General features: G+C 42.0%; 1 protein-coding gene across 3 annotated transcripts in view; it reads left to right on the top strand.

Annotated features, from left to right (window-relative positions):
* Nucleotides 1-63: 63 nt before the first annotated feature.
* Nucleotides 64-17,058, top strand: part of LOC127619603 (uncharacterized) — a 32,082-nt gene continuing 15,087 nt past the window's right edge. For 2 of the 3 annotated variants that reach the window (XM_052092500.1, XM_052092502.1), the window contains exons 1-4: nucleotides 64-186; nucleotides 5,035-5,093; nucleotides 6,190-6,210; nucleotides 7,955-8,230. In XM_052092500.1, coding sequence (XP_051948460.1) covers nucleotides 5,048-5,093; nucleotides 6,190-6,210; nucleotides 7,955-8,230 — 343 coding nt within the window. In that variant the 5' untranslated portion in view covers nucleotides 64-186; nucleotides 5,035-5,047. The other variant, XM_052092501.1, reaches the window with a different exon arrangement.

Below are 17,058 nucleotides of genomic sequence, written 5' to 3'. Positions count from 1 at the left end.
AAATCAGCCGAATCCTTCCAGATTTCGCCGATTTGCAAAACCACCGAAGTGTCTTTCTTTGGCAGATTGGGGGCGAGGAGGAAGGGTTGGAAAAGAGGAGGAAGAGCAAAATCACCATTTAAAAACACATCTCGTCTTCATTTAACCTGTCATTTGCTCTAACTGATTTGGATAACGTATATTAAGGTAGGCTAATTGCAGCACTTCTGTATAGGGGTTTAAGAATGGTTTAGAAAATCGGTGGCTTTCACATCAAACAAGCGAAAGAAGGTAAATGAGGCATTTTACCCCCGTTAACTATATTTTAAACTCGCTACATAGTATGTAAATATGTATGTGTATATAGAATATTTAGGGTGTGTTTCTAATGATAATGTGAGGCAAGAAACAATTCGTGTCAGGACGACTTCGCGCCATGAAGCGAGAGTGTATGAAAATGTAATAACCACATTAAAATAAAAGCAGAACTTCCTTTGGGAACTTAAAGCTTTTAGCAATTAGGTGTTTTATATTTACATAAATTAGCCTATTTAGGTTCACGTGGAAGTTATTATTTTATAGCTGATAGAAATTCCTCATTTAATGAAGAAAAAAAATTAGACAACAAATTAAGTGCTGTAGGCATGCACGTATGGGTAACACGAATAAATATTGATTCATAGTCGATTTATGCAGCTTCCCTCCTAAATGGGGCATGCAAAACACCAGTGACATAATGTTCTCAAAGGTTGGTCACTCACGATTTTATTAATGCCCCGCCACTGTGAGATATTGGCTCAATGTTTCATTTACGTAATATAACCGACAGACAGACTGCCGTTTCATACGTCTCTAATGTGAGTAGCAAATGGTTTAGCACCGATTAACGCGTTTTATTGTTTGTGTGTGCGTTTTCTTTCTGTAAATAGCTTTGCTTTGTTCAAGCTTGTGCATAAGAGAAATACAATGATGGACCGGTAATATGAGTGTTGGTATAGCAGTTAAATGTGCGTCTTTTGCTGATTTAAATCCAAATTTATTTCGGGTACTGAGTCAGAGAGGGTTCTCTTGTAACCCTTGTTAATGGGGATTATTTCCTCCTCATCCTTTTGATGGGACAGCTCCAGCAGAAGAGTCCACACGCCCTTGTCGCATCAGCGGGGCCGCATGAATTACAGAATACATGCTGTAAAATGTAATTTGTAACGTGTTCCGTTATATTACTCAAGGTCAGTAATGTATTCTAAATACTTTGGATTACTTCTTCAGCACTGCTAATTTTTTTTTACTTGTTTTTGACTATAAAAACTCATGTTGAAAATACATTCTCTGAAAAAACAAAATATCTCAAGAAGTGTTGTTTCTAAAACAAGATCAATCAAACTGATCGAAGGATTTTTAGATATTTTTACAGGAAAACAATAAAAAAAATTATTATCAAGAATATGATTTTTACCCTAATATCAAATGTCTTACTAGAAAAATACTTGAATTTTCTTGATAAATAAATATGATCGTGTCTGGTAACATGTGCATGTGAAATGGCTAGAAATAGCATTTTAGCTTAGCGTAAAGCTGACAATTTACACAAGGTTTATTTCTATTTCTGCTGCTCCAAACTTACTTCAATCGTACTTCTCTGTCTGCTCGTATGAATGTAACACATCATAAGAAAATGTTTCACTGCTGTACAAATGCACTTTGGATCACATCATTTATATGTATAAATGTTTTCCACCAGAAAGGACTAAATATTAAATGAAACAAATGACAATAAAATGCAAAGTAATCTCTTCAGTAATCAAAATACTTTCTAGAATGTAACAGTAGTCTAATTACCAATTATTTCAATTGTAACTGTAGTGGAATACAGTTACTAATATTTTGTATTTTAAATATGTAATCCTGTTACATTTATTCCATTACTTTCCAACCCTCGATATATGTGATAAATGCTGCAGTAACTTTCTTGGTATCCCCCCAATAATCAAAACAAGCAAGTACTACCCCCCCAATATTTATATCATGATAAATGGAAACATGTGGATGCTTTATGCTGTGCACCCCCCAATATTCAAGCCAAATCTATGCCCTTGCATCCATCTATCTATATTCCGAGTAGTACTGGAGCCTATCCCAGCTGTCTCAGGCCAAAGGCAGGGAAACAACATTGACAGGTGGCCAGTCCATCACAGGGCTAACACACACAGACATACACATTCACAGTTTCTCTCTTACCTACAGGCAATTTGGAGTTTCCAATTCACTTAATCTGCATGTTTTTGGACTGTGGGGTAATCCGTCACACCTGGAAACTACACACAGAAAAGCCCTGGGTGAACAGGGACTTGCAATGCTATCCATTGAGCCATCGTGCCACATTTTAAATGAAATACTATGTAATAAAATAAAAAAAATATTTAATTAAAGTATTATTATTAAACGTGAGCCCATTGAATTATCGGCTTGAGGTGCTGCAAATGGAGCAGATGCAGTTCATTTTCATGCTGAGGCTCTCAGATCTGATTAACTATGAGGCCAAGAGTAGCTTGGCAAAGGACTAGAATAAAGCTCTCTCTCTCCCTCTCTCTCTCGCTCTCTCTCTCTCATTAAGAATTAATGCTGCAATTATTGATTCAGTGACTAGAGTTGTCTAGAATGAAGAATTTATATAGGCCACAGTATATATATGGCCTAGTGCTGGGCGATATGTGAAAAATATTTGAACGATAATAGCCTTAAAAATGTTTGCGATATAACCGATTACATCTTCAACCCCCATGCCGAGGGTCAGTGAATATTTTTGCTTTATTGATTTGGATTTAAAAATATCATTAATTTAATGAAACATGATAAACATAAACAAAATACATTTCTAAATTCAAATAGCATTTTAAACTAAACTAAAAAAGCATTAAAATAAGAAAGTGATCTAAAAATCTTATATAACCACCTCCCTAAATCCAAACATTTACCATCTCCAACGGCTCAATTTGCCATCACGCAAGCATTCATCAACAACACCAGGTGCAAAATGACTACTAGCCTTCAGATTATGAGCTAAAGACAATCATATATGTAAAGATTAAAGTAATCATAATAATAAAGCCTAATAAATTCCCTTGTGTTCCCAAAATAATGCCGCCAAATGTGTGTTCTTATCGAATTTGTGTTTGTGTTGCATTTTGGTAATACAGTTAATGCTTCCTAAAGAAAAGAAAATAGAACTACATTTTAAGTTCAAGGTGAACGTGTCTTGTATTACTTTGATTTAACCACTTTTGTCTTTGTTTCTTTAATAGAAAGATATATATTACTGAACCTGCAGAGTTGCGTTCACAATGCATGCCAACCGAGTGGATATAAAGCAAACTAAACTCACAGCATCTCCTGAGATGATTTGCAGCATTCTCATAGATGACATTATTCTTGCAAACAGTTTTCAGACGAATGAAACGAGTTTTACATGCGCTTGTTTCATGAGACAGGCTTGCCAGCATGTGTGTTTCACATGACAGGTTTGTGCAGCACGTTTCTGAACTAACAGTGAATCAGACACCAGCACTGATGGCTTTTCTTTTATCTGTTCTTAAAAAATATAATAAAGTGTGTTTCTTCAAGTGCGTCTCTTTGTGACTAATAGCATTTCTTGTCATGTGTCACTACGTCGCCCCGTCTGTTGCGGGTAGATAAGCAAAATATTCTGCACATGAAAAACATTTGGACGAGGAGCTTGCTAACTGGATTCAGCCTTGTTGGATATTGCAGGTGGCGGGTGCTAGTTTCACACCCTGGCCACTGTTTAATATACTGGCGACTTCCCAGATCCATGGTTTTGCCATTTCCTGATATTGTCGATCATTGTCTGTTCGCAATCGGCATCGGCATCTTTACAAGACATCGTCTATATCCGATTACATCGTCCTATCGCCCAGCCCTAATATGGCCAAGCCTATATATATTGAGGTAGAGAGAAAGAGAAACACAGGGTTGTGCTCTGAATATCTTGGGATTCTGGCAGAAAGAATCTTAGCAGCTTTCGGTCTGGGCAAGCAGTCCTGCCAGCCACAGGATGCCATGCCATCATGTTAGTGTCCATCACAAAGCTTCTGGCTGACTAGTCACCTCACTTAATCAGATCTACAGTGTCTTAAATCATGCAGGGCTCTGTCAGGTTGTGTAGTTTGACCTAAAAGCGATGTTTTGTCTCAAATGATGTACATGGCTGGATTCAGTTTACCTTAATGATTCATGATCATCAGAGGCACGTTAAATAACTAGGTCTATTGGATGACAACAAGAATATGTTTTAAATCTCTTACTTTTATCTTGTATCTTGTATCTGGGCGTAGTGGTGGCGTAGTGTGCTAAAGCACATAACTGATAATCAGAAGGTTGCTGGTTCGATCCCCACAGCCACCACCATTGTGTCCTTGAGCAAGGCACTTAACTCCAGGTTGCTCTGGGGGGATTGTCCCTGTAATAAGTGCACTGTAAGTCGCTATGGATAAAAGCGTCTGCCAAATGCATAAATGTAAATGTAGTTGTAATTGAACCTTAAAATAGTTTTGCTTATATTAACCATTTTGTCATTCTGAATACATAGCTGTTATAGAGAGCAGCTTTCCGATTTCTGAAAACATGTTTTAGTTTTGATTTCTTATATTAGGTCAATGTTTTAAAGATATTTTAAAGTATTTTGTCACATATGGTTTCTTCCCTTATACAAGTTTGGATTAGAGGTCGACCGATTTATCGCTTTTGCGTATTAATCAGAACTATCGGTTATTAGCAAAAACAACAGTGATAGTTTACCGATAGTTAGGGTTAAGACTAAGAAGAGTAAGGGAAGACTTAATATATTGATTTTGAAAACTATCAGCCGATTAATCGGTTAAATGCTTTCTTCCGATACTTTAGTTTTCAGTATCAGCAAAATTCAATATCTGTTGACCTCTAATTTAGATTGCGCAGAAGGATTACATAATGCATTTTGCCAATTGTATTTGATGAACATGTTGTGTTACACTGTACATAATTGCATTATTTTCACAGAAATCCAGCCAAAATGAGCATCTTTGGTGTGGCAGTTGTTAGCACTCTACTGTGCTCTGGTAAGTGTTTTTACAAAACCTTTTCTGTTGCCACATTTCTGGTAAGTCTATAAAAAGAAATGCTGGTAATATTAATAGCAAACTGTTCATGTAGCCTTGATCTTGGAGGTAAATTGCTTGGATATAGATAGCTTTTGATTAGAATACAGATTTTTAAATTGCACATCCTTTATTCATTTCACAAGGGCAACATTTGGCAGTATAATTAATCAAAGGATGTTTGACATGGCAGTATTCCTAATAGTCCTTTTTATATTGTTTGTGCTGCAGTGGAGGGAAGCCTGCATTGCCTTTCTCCCCGATAAATCATCTCATTCACTATTAAGTGGGTGTATTTTGGTTGTCAGCAGAAAGGCATATATTTTTAGGGCCTATAAATTCAGGCCATTGGAATTATAATAGCTTGAGATGTTGGCATACTTCTTTGTGTTTGGCTTGAACTACATGACTTTCTTAGTCTCGGTTCTACATTTTGTTAATAGTTGAAATTATGATTAATGAAATGAAACAGCAAAGCATTAAATGCTGTATTAAAGAGGCTGATCTTGTCTCCTTGCATTTCTCCTTCATTACTGCTGATCTGAAGTCCAAAAAAAAAAAAAACTCTATTGAAATCTATTGGGGTGAATGTGTTTTCATTTCACAGCATTTATATAGATAAGCTAAATTTGATCTTATAGAAATATGATCTGTCACATCAGTAAAAGCTCACATTGCCAGTAAGATTTTGGTCAGTTTTCAAGCCAATTCATTTAATAGCATGTCAGATAATGAGGCATTTTAAACTTGCCAGAGATCGTTAGAGAAGTCATTAAAAACACTAAAATGAGTTAACATGAAACCAAATGCTGAATAACTTAAAAGAGAGCACATTTTGTCAATCCAAGTGAAGCAGAGAGGTTAAATGATTTAGATGCAATGTCAGCCATTGGTTTCAGTTATTTTTACTACAGCTACACTGTAAAAAGTTAAAATGTGCAATTTGTTACCCTTGTTAAAATGACCTTTGTTTGTGTACCAACAGATTTGGAATAGCAATTGATTTGAAATGGAAACATACCTACTTCTATTAAACTTGTCTTTTCTTTTTTTACAGTTTGGTCATCAACCATTAAAGGTAATGCCTCTCCAATTATTAAAATCATAACATAATAGTCTAAACATTTCTGTTTGCACATTCATCACTTGTAGGGTTGCCAACCGTCCCGTATAATACAGAATACTCACGTATATGAGGGAACAAAGTTGCGTTCCGTATGAAATCCACAGTCTCACACCCAAACTGCCGAGAATGTTTCACAAATCAGGAATATGGACCTGAAACACACAACTTTCAAGTGTGTTGTGTGAGATATCGGCTGTTAAACGGTACATGGACGCAACACTTGAGTGGCCGGGGAAAAGATGAGTGAAATTCAGTGCACTTCTTCCGTCGTGTTTTCAGTCAGAAGCAGGATAATTTTGTCAAACAGATTGAGTTTGAGTGCATGATAATTGTTTCTCGCCATTGTGATTTAAAAAACACCTGTAATGCATGACATGACATTACATGACATTACATTGCAAATTGTATTGCTCGTTCTGGAAGAGAGATTGAGCGAAATTACAGTGAGAAAAAGTACAATACATGACAGGTCAGGGTTGGGAGCAGGGGTGGACTGCGAAGAGAAATCGGCCCGGGATTTTAAATAGAAACTGGCCCTAAAGTGTGTGCTGTCCTTTCTGCATATGCTGCACCCTTCCACATATTGCTGCGTCATTTTGTGGCCCGTTCTGCATAACGCAACAGCTCATTTCAGCGTATCGTGGCCCGTTTGGCCCGTTTCAAGGCCGGCCCAGTTCTCACGATGGCCAGTCCGCCCCTGATCGGCCCCAAAGTGTGTCGGCCCACCGGGAAAATGCCAGATTACCAATCCAGCCCTGGTTGGGAGGGTTACTTTTGAAATGCATTCCACTACATATTGCAGAATACATGCTGTAAAATGTCATTTGTGATGTATTCTGTTAGATTACTCAAGGTCAGTAATGTACTCTAAATACTTTGGATTACTTCTTCAGCACTGGTACAGGTTTAGTAAAAACATTTTTGTGATTTTCCCTTGTGATAAACACTATTTACTGCTAAAACAACGACACTGTAATCCAAGGAGAAATACTCTATTTCATGTTAAGCATTTTCTCTCCCATAAATATCCATTATAATGCTTGGTTACTACAGTGATTATTTTTTTAGTGATAAAAATGTATTACGTTTTATTAAACTAAATATAAAATATTATTTTTGACACATTAGCCATATAGCCTACTGTCTACAAACTGATGACCCAAATATTTTAACAGGAAGCTAGTTAAAAATGGAAACGAATATGCCGGACAGAAAAATATTGTCTTTCTTTATTGATTGCAGCTTTGTACTTTTGGCAAATAGTCATGTTTATTAAAAGTGAAGATTGATTGAAATTCGTTTTTTCCTGGACATATATTAAAGCATTTTTCATTTTAGTCGTTTTAAGGGCTGTTCACACCAAACACGTTTTTGTGTCCCTCCGCGCTGTTTTTCATTTGTTTTCTATGTAAACAAGCTTTAGGTGGATCTCTTTAATCTTTGGGCAGCATCTCATGCTGGAGCCCTGCTGGAAAAAAGTGTTTCATATTTAAAGCTGGAATGTCCCATGTTTGGCTGGTAAAAAGTTGACAACCCTACTCACTTACTAAAGACAGTTCCACTTTCTTCTAACATTTTTAAGATGTAGTGTTTCTAAATGTTCTTTTGTAAATAAGTGTATCATGCGGACAAGTGTATTATGCTGAATACAGTATATTTCTCTCTTAAAGCATTGATCTTTCCCCTCACTCTGCAGCAAAAGATGAACACCGCACTGCTTTCTTTGGGGAGGATATTCATATTCCCGTGCCGGCTTTAGACACAACAGAGGTGATGTTCAAGCCAAGGGTGGAGCCGATGTCTGAGCGGGTTCTCCTGCGGAACAGGGACCATCTGAATCCAAGAGCCAAACTGAACACTCACATCAGCCAGTTGATTCTGGAGGATGTGGGCGAGGATGATGAGGGCACATATGTGGTGAAGAACTCTTTGGCTCCAGCAGATGTCAGACGGATCATTCTCATTGTTAGAGGTATAAGTACATCATTGCAAGTACTTGCTCATTTGGTTATCTTACATTATGATGAAAGATCGATAAGATGATATAATGTACTCTTTATTAATTAATAGTTACTTAATACTCTTAAGTAAGTAATTTGATTAGTGTAGTGTATTTACTGTCTGGATTGGAAATTAGTAAAGGTTTTGTGAACCAAACGCAGTTGAAATTTAATTCCCATTACCATTTTCCATCCTCTCTCTGACAAATAGAATATAAAGAGTCTTTTGTCTTTTGGCTTTCATAATAGTCTTTTGCGTGCTTCATTTTGAGGTGGTAAAACAGATTGCTTGTATTACAAGTGATTATCGTTGTGCAAAACAGTTTGCAGTTGACATTTTTCTGCAGTGTACACCGTGTTGCACCTGTTTTAATAACAAGCTCCTCTTAATTTTCTTGACCCGTTTGGGAGTCGTCCTGTTCTGCTGAGATTTTTTTCTTCATTTGGGGTTTTCCTGGGTCAAAAAGACTGAGTAGCACGAGTGATCCCTCTCTGAGCTCTCCTGTCTCTGTCTGAAGCACAAATATCCGAAAGCCTGCTGGATTTGCATGCGCTTCGGAGCTCTAGAGGCAGCGTGCACCACAATTACGCGAAACACATGTCAGATGTGTAGAATATTTAGCGCTTTTAAAGCACCAGACACGTGATGAAGGTCATTAAATTTGCTTGGGTGGTCGCAGATGCTAGATGCAATGCTAGAAAAACCCTGTCCAGTTCTCTCCGTCTCACGTGAAGCCCTGCCCACTTTATATCATCGCCACTATAAATATCTTAATATCTCCCAACCCTAATAAACAGGCAGTAATTTACATAGAATTTTAGTTCTATGTAAATGCCCTCTTCACATGTGAAATGAGTAACATCATTTACATTCTTTGGCTTTTAAGAAAAATGGTATCTATCCTACTTCTTTATTACCTCACCGTGACTGAGTCAGTCAAGTTTTTGAGTTTCGAATACATGCTGTTGATATGTAAATGTGGGCGGTCATGTATTGATGTATTCATCTATGTAATGTTAAAAAGTTATGGAAGTTTGAAACATGCCAGTTTGAAAGCTGCAGTACATTACAGTACATATATGAAAATGCATAGTGCATTGAAATCCTCTATTTCAAAAGATCAAGTAAAATGTAATTGGTCATACTTTGACCCTGTTAAAGGATCAGAAGCAGAACTGACTTATCTTCATCGATTCTTTCCCTGTTTTTTAAAGGCAATTGTACTCCATGCACTGTTAAGTGTTTTTTTATTGCTGTGTCGTTTACATTTACAGAAAAGCTTGATGAGCAGGTTCTGCTCACTCTGCTATTGATTAACATTAATTGTTGACGCTGCTAAAGCAACAAGCCACATTTTACCACGAGCATAGGCCTTTGCACACCAAACATAAATTTTCTGCATGGTTTCTCATGGTGATTAACATTTTGAATAGAAACAATCAATAATTGTGAGGCCATTCACACCTGGAACGAACAATCATGCGTCAAGTGCGTCGATTTTTTCTTCACCCAGCAATGAATTGCTCGGACCAAGTTGCATCTCCTTTAAAAAACTGTGATTTCTGTGGATTGCCTTCATAATGTATTCCATGTTGCTTTCAATTTTGCCTTTGCATTTAATCTTACGATAATTCTCTTATATCTCTAATATAATATATATTGTGGCATCTTTGCCTTTGTATCACTTTTTTATATAAAAAATTTACATAAAAGTGTTTTTCTTCATCAAATCTTAATAATATTAATACTATTGCTGTGTACTATCGGCTTTCTAAACGTTCTAATCAGCTGGGAGGGGGATAAAGACGAGCCAGAGGCACCAGTTCGAGAGCGAGATAGACGCACATGGCTGCGTTGCATGTGTGTCTGTGTTTGTTTATGTTTTTTTAAATTTATGTTGAGTTTTATCATTAAACTGTATGTTGACTGTTTTGCCGGTTCCCGCCTCCTCCTTGCACAACCTTTACCTGTTACACTGTCATTATGAGTGTGCATTGCACAGTTATTTTAAATAAACATGCATGGCAAAAATATATACAGTATCGTGGCATTGCCGTAAAATTAATATTGTTCCAATTGATAACATGTTTTAACTGTTAATATAATATTTAATGCTTGATATTTTCAAATCACCCCTCAGAAAATGGTGTATACATGAAAATATTGTCGGTCAAACTGTCCGGCAGGTGAATATATATAGTGTCTTGAATATTTTCTTTCTCGTTGAGCAAATCAACAGCAAACTTGCAACTGCTGCAGTTTGTAGAGAAATCAGTTTTCTTTTTTCGATTTGCTCATTACAGAAATTGCTTGCGTGTCTTTGGTATGGTTATTTTGCAAACTTAAAGTAGTTATTCTCATCCATAATGGGCAAAGGGCAGAGTAGCTGAAAGGTGCTTAGCGCCACCAGGGTAAAATTGCTTGTCGATTAGTATCACTTTTTGTAAAGGTATGAAAGTGCTTACGATGATCATTCGCCTCCTTTTTTCTCCCCAATTTGGCATGCCCAATTCCCAATGCATTCTAGTTCCTTGTGGTGGCGTAATGACTCGCCTCAATCCGGGTGGCGGAGGATGAATCTGAGTTGCCTCCGCTTCTGAGACCGTCAATCCGCGCATCTTATCACGTGGCTTGATGAGCGTGTTACTGCGGAGACCTAGCGCATGTGGAGGCCATTCACCGGCCTTTTAATGTGAAAGGGCCATTCATCTGTGAATAATTTTGCATTATTTCGTCGCCTCTGGTGTACAACGGCTTTACGGGATGTTCCCAGGCATGATACAGAGTGACTTAAACCCTCTTAAAATGGCCGTAAAAGCAACATGATAAAATACACCAATGTTTAATTAACAGTTCATTTTTTAAATTATTATTAATAATGCAACTTCTCTCCGAGTGTGATTGCTGTGTGCATTTACCATTAAGCTTTTTGATTTGTTACTAGTTGCACTTAATATACATTAAAAAAATTAAATAAAAAAAGGTTTTAGAGCAAATAGTTTTCCTAAAATATTTATGGCAGCATATGTGGACAGCGTGACTAAGTTGTGAAATTTTAAATAATACCAAGCTATAGAAAGTCAGTTCCCTCTCGAGAGGTCTCTCCTATTGCGTAAGTAGCTTACGCTATGGGAAAACTCCGTTTCTCGAGAAATACTGAAGTCTTTAGGTAAAACGCATTGCAGCTGCACAGCAGACAGCAATGAGCGAGGCAGCTCGGTCATTGGCTGTGCTGCGGCAACTTGCTCGAACCAATGGCGGGGCGACTCAACCAATGGGTGCGCGCTTGGCGCTTGCGCGCTCAGAGCCCGCCAAGATGGGCGTGGCTAGGGCTATATATTAGGCGCCCCGTCATGAGAGTTCTTTAGATTTAATCTCCTTCAGCAAAGACCTTCTCTTCGCTGGATCCTCCGGATTATTGGAGTCTTTTCAGCCCGCCGTCGACAAGCCTACAGCAGGACTGCTACTGAGGGCGCCGGCGCCTTCAGCCGCCTTCAAAGCCTTCTGCTACGCCATCCAGCGCGCATCACCCTGATATCCTTTTGCTAAGCTACTTTGCAAGTGTTCGCCTCTGCAACGCTTTTTGTATTTTAGTAAAAGAGCAATTTCGAGGCGTTGTTCCAAATGCCTTCCACCTGTGCCTCGTGCAGAGGCCTTCTTCCTGACGGGGACCGGCACATTATCTGCACTCGCTGCCTGGGACCCGACCACGCAGAAGCTGCTCTCACTCGAGGCGGATGCCCCGAATGTGACTCCCTGGGCCTCACCGAGCTGCGCGCTCGCTTCGCCGCCTTCGCCGCGAACGAGCCTGCTACCACCGTGCTGCCGTCCCCTCTGTTCGAGCCGCGCAAAAAAAAAGCGCCGCTCACAGAGACCGCCAGAGCACGCGGACTTCAGTGACGTCACGCCAGACCAGTCCCCGTGTGCTTCACCACTACCCGGGATCTCCCCGCCAGCCAGTCCATTTCACGCAGGCGGACCAGCACCCCTCCAACAGAGCGGTGGGTCTCGTCTCGTTCGGCGCGTCAGGGGACGACGGTGAAAAGGATGACAGCCTTTCCATTGACGCTGCATCCGACGACTGGCCGGGCTCGGCCTTCAACCCCGCGCCGTTGACATTAGCGGACACGAGCACGGGCACCAGCATGGACTCGGAGATCGTCCTCATCCTATCTAAAGCCATGGAAGACCTCGGGCTCGACTGGTCTTCTCCGGAAGAACCCGCCCGTAGCCGGCTGGACGAGTGGTTCCTACAGGGGCGCCGGCAGGCCCCTCGACAGAGACCCTCCCCTTTCTTCCCCGAAGTTCACGACGAACTCGCATTCCGCTAACCGAAAGCAGCCGCCTAAGCGACGGGGACCTCGGCCCAAGATCGTGCTGAACCCGGAGCCTCGTAAGTCTTCCTAGCCATAGGAAGAAAAAGAGAGAGCGTGTGTCTCGCAAAAGCCGGACCACTCTCTCCAAAACGTGTAAAACATTACCCAGTCCCCTTACAGGCGGCTGGAAATGTCTGTACAGCAGTCAATGGGCCAGTCACAGAACTCGCTCACATGCAATCAAACGCCGTTTTAACGGCGACACACAAAAATCACAAAAAGAGTCATTTTCTGCTTGTGTCACTAAGGGGTCACGTGTCCACACTAAAGTGCGCATTCCCACATATCAATACAGTGCCGAATACTTCCCCAGCTCCAGCTGGACGCCCCATAAATGTAGATCGTGTGCCTATTGTCATGTATGTACCACTACACACAAGCACTGTTCCCACAGTTATAAACACTTCCCCAGTAAAAGCGGAAATACTATAAAGGTAGCTGCGTGCCTGCTGTCATGCATGCACCCCTACACACAAACACTGTATGCATGGCCAGAAACCCCCCGCCTCGAGCGGGAGGCTTTATGAAAGTGGCGCGCGTGCCTACTACAGTATATGCACCCCCACCCATAAGCGCTGCCCAAACAGTTCTCTGGCTCATGCCGCGAGCATCACAGATGCGACGCGCGAGCCAAGAAACTCCCCGCTAAGAGCGGGAAGCTTTATGAAAGTGGCGCGCGTGCCTATTACAATGTATGCACCCCCACCCGTAAACACTGTCGATACAGTTTCAAACATTTCTCCAGCTCATGCTGCGAGCATTACGGAGATAGCACGCGTGCCTGTAATCTCACACGCACCCCTGCACTCGGCACTCAACAAAGCTGCTCAGCGCGCCAGCGCTTCTGAGAGCTGTAAGCTCAGTGTTAGCACAAGGCGATTCGCTGGTGGGGCCCATACGTCACTGCGACACGCCCCAGCCAGCATTCAGCCCATATCTGTGCGAGCAAAAGCCTGGAAAAAATTCCCCGACATACCGAAATGGGTTTTGAACATAATAAAACACGGTTACTCGCTTCAATTCGCTCGCAGACCACCCCGCTTTTCAGCGGTGGTCGAGACGAAAGTGAGGAAAGATTTTTCACATGTTCTACGCACCGAGGTGCTCAAACTGATAGAGAAGGGCGCTATAGAAACTGTCCATTCCTCTATGAGCGAGGCGGGTTTTTACAGCCGCTATTTTCTCATCCCGAAAAAGGACGGTGGCCTCCGCCCCATCCTAGATCTCAGACATCTGAACAAAGCTTTAAAGATTCGCTCGTTCAGAAAGTTAACGACCAAACATATCCTCGCGCAAGTTCGCCCCGGGGATTGGTTCCTATCAGTGGATTTGAAAGACGCTTACTTTCACATCCCGATAGCGCCTCATCACAGGCCTTTTCTGAGATTCAGCTTTGAGGGACAGTCATACCAGTACACAGTACTACCATTCGACCTATCATTGGCCCCCCGTACATTCACGAAATGTATGGACGCAGCACTTTCCCCCCTGAGACAGCGGGGAGTGCGAATACTGAATTACCTCGACGATTGGCTAATCATATAGAGAGTCAGTTAACAACGCACAGATCTTGGATTATCAGCCATCTAGAATGCCTGGGTCTGAGAATCAATTTTGCAAAGAGCGTGCTATCCCCCAGCCAAAATATCTCTTTTCTGGGAATAGTGCTAGACTCAGTGCAGATGACGGCGCGCCTCTCATCAGAGCGCGCGCTCGCTATTCGGCGCCTTGCAACATCATTCAGAGCACTCTATGGCCAGGGAGCTCATCTTATGGTCACAGCACAACCTGCGCTCGCTGAGAGCAGCACATGTGCCAGGCGTCCTGAACCAGGGAGCGGACATGCTGTCCAGAGACAAAGTTCTCCCAGGGGAATGGTCTCTCCACCCCCTGACGGCTCAGTGGTTATGGCAAACCTTTGGCGAGGCAGAGGTCGACCTCTTCGCCTCCAGGGAAAATGCGCACTGCCCTCTTTTCTTCTCAAAAAGGTTCAAAAAGCCGAACCGCCCCTTGTATGCTTTTCCCCCGATCGCGATGCTACCTCAGGTCATCAGTCGGATCAGGGAAGTGAAATGTGCAGTGCTCCTGGTAGCCCCACACTGGAAGAACCAGACGTGGTTTCCAGAACTGATGCAGATGATGCAATCTGCCCCATGGCCGATTCCGTTGAGGCTGGACCTCCTGAGGCAGGCCAACGGGATGATTCTTCATCCCGGCCCCGATCTGTGGGCCCTTCATGCATGGCCCCTCAACGGGTTCCCGAGAACCTCCCCAGTGGAGTGTTGAGAACCATCACTGAGGCTCGAGCGCCTCTACGAGGCTTTATATGCCCAAAAGTGGAAAGTGTTCAGTGACTGGTGTGATACCAAGAGCTTGAACCCCAAATCGTCGCGAGATACCAAGTGTACTCGCCTTCTTGCAAGAGCTGCTGGAGGCGGGCCGCACACCCTCCACGCTCATAGTCTATGTGGCTGCCATAGCGGCATCACACAATCCTGACAAGGGACGCTCATTAGGAAAAACGACCTAATCATTCGTTTCCTAAGAGGCTAGGAGGATGAACCCTCCTCGCCCCCTCGGTGCCGATCTGGGACCTGGCCACGGTCCTGGGCGACTCAAGAGTGCCCCGTTCGAACCTCTCCGGACCATGCACCTTAAACAGCTCTCGCTCAAAACTGCGCTCTTGCTGGCGCTCGCCTCAGTCAAGAGAGTGGGCGAACTGCACGCGCTGTCATCAAGCGCTTCTTGCCTGGAATTTGGACCTAACGACTGCAGAGTTGTCCTTAGGCCAAAGCACGGGTATATTCCTAAAGTGCTCTCCACACCCTTCAGAGTACAGGTTATATCTCTGGCAGCGCTATCGTCTCCAGCAGACGAAAGCGACGCTAATTTACTCTGCCCGGTCAGGGCGCTCAGAGTATATTTGGAACGTTCTGCCCCGTTCAGACAGACGGAACAATTATTCGTATGCTTTGGCGGCCGCACTAAAGGTCTCGCAGTCTCAAAGCAAAGAATATCGCGCTGGATAGTGGATGCTATAGCGCTGGCTTATGAAGCCAAGGGCCTTCAATGCCCCTTAGGCGTCAGAGCTCACTCTACGAGGAGCATGGCCTTCCTGTGGGCATGGTCGAGTGGGATACCCATTGAAGATATTTGTGCGGCGGCAGGCTGGGCCTCGCCTTCGACATTTATCAGGTTTTATAACCTACAGGTCCCCTCATGGCAAAAAAAAAAAAAAAATCAGTACATAAGATATGTGCTTATGTTTTTACAATGAGCACCCCACCATGGGCCACCTTGGGGCAAAGGCGCTCTGTATTATCCCATTATATAGCTCGCCGTTGGCCGGCTCGTTGAATAATCACTTTGCTTTAAGGCTCAGGCATCTGCCTCTGGCTTTATAGAGCGAAGTCAGCACGCACGGCATTTTGCATGGTGTTCCCATAGTGTAAGCTACTTACGCAATAGGAGAGACCTCTGGAGAGGGAACGACTCGGTTACTAACGTAACCTCGGTTCCCTGAGAGGAGGGAACGAGTATTGCGTAAGCTGCCGTGCTTGTGCTTGGTCAGTTCGCTTTCAGTCGATTGAACCTAAAGACTCTCATGACGGGGCGCCTAATATATAGCCCTAGCTACGCCCATCTTGGCGGGCTCTGAGCGCTGAAGCGCTAGCGCTCCATTGGTCAGCGCGATTCAGAGTCGCCCGCCATTGGTTCGAGCAAGTTGCCGCAGCACAGCCAATGACTGAGCTGCCTCGCTCATTGCTGTCTGCTGTGCAGCTGCAATGCGTTTTACATAAAGACTTCAATATTTCTCGAGAAACGGAGTTTTCCCATAGCGTAAGCTACTTACGCAATACTCGTTCCCTCCTCTCAGGGAACCGAGGTTACGTTAGTAACCGAGTCGATTTCTTTTCTATCAAATGGTTTATTATGTTTCCAGGAATGTTGGTTATTCATGTTTTTGAGACATTGCAAACATTACATCAGAAATTATCATAATTAATTCTGATTCAATGTAATGGCCAGCATCAGCCAATCACTGCCAAACATGTTAATTTTAAATTATAAATAAAAAATTCTGAATCTATGTCCTTCCTGCCTATTTAGTGAATGACTTAATGACCATTTATAAGTAAATATCGGAATTCTAAGGAAAAATGTGCGTAAGTATGCATTAGTGTACATTGTGTTTAGCAGTGTGGCGTTTCGTGATAAATCGCTTACATTTTAAAAATGGTATATCGGATGAAACTAGAGACTCAAATCTTTTGACTCAAACAGGTTTCAATGTAAAAATTTAATTAGGTTTCTTAGCAGATGTAGTTTTGTTGGCGTTTCTTCCAAAGACAGACTCTGCTGTGATCAGCACCATGTTGTTTTGTCACATGACTCAATATTTCAAAAGTTTAACCTTTTACTG

Source organism: Xyrauchen texanus, chromosome 26, assembly GCF_025860055.1.
Source record: "Xyrauchen texanus isolate HMW12.3.18 chromosome 26, RBS_HiC_50CHRs, whole genome shotgun sequence".
NCBI lineage: Eukaryota > Metazoa > Chordata > Actinopteri > Cypriniformes > Catostomidae > Xyrauchen > Xyrauchen texanus.
The sequence above is the reverse complement of the archived record's forward strand: the minus strand, read 5'-3'. Positions and strand labels throughout refer to the sequence as shown.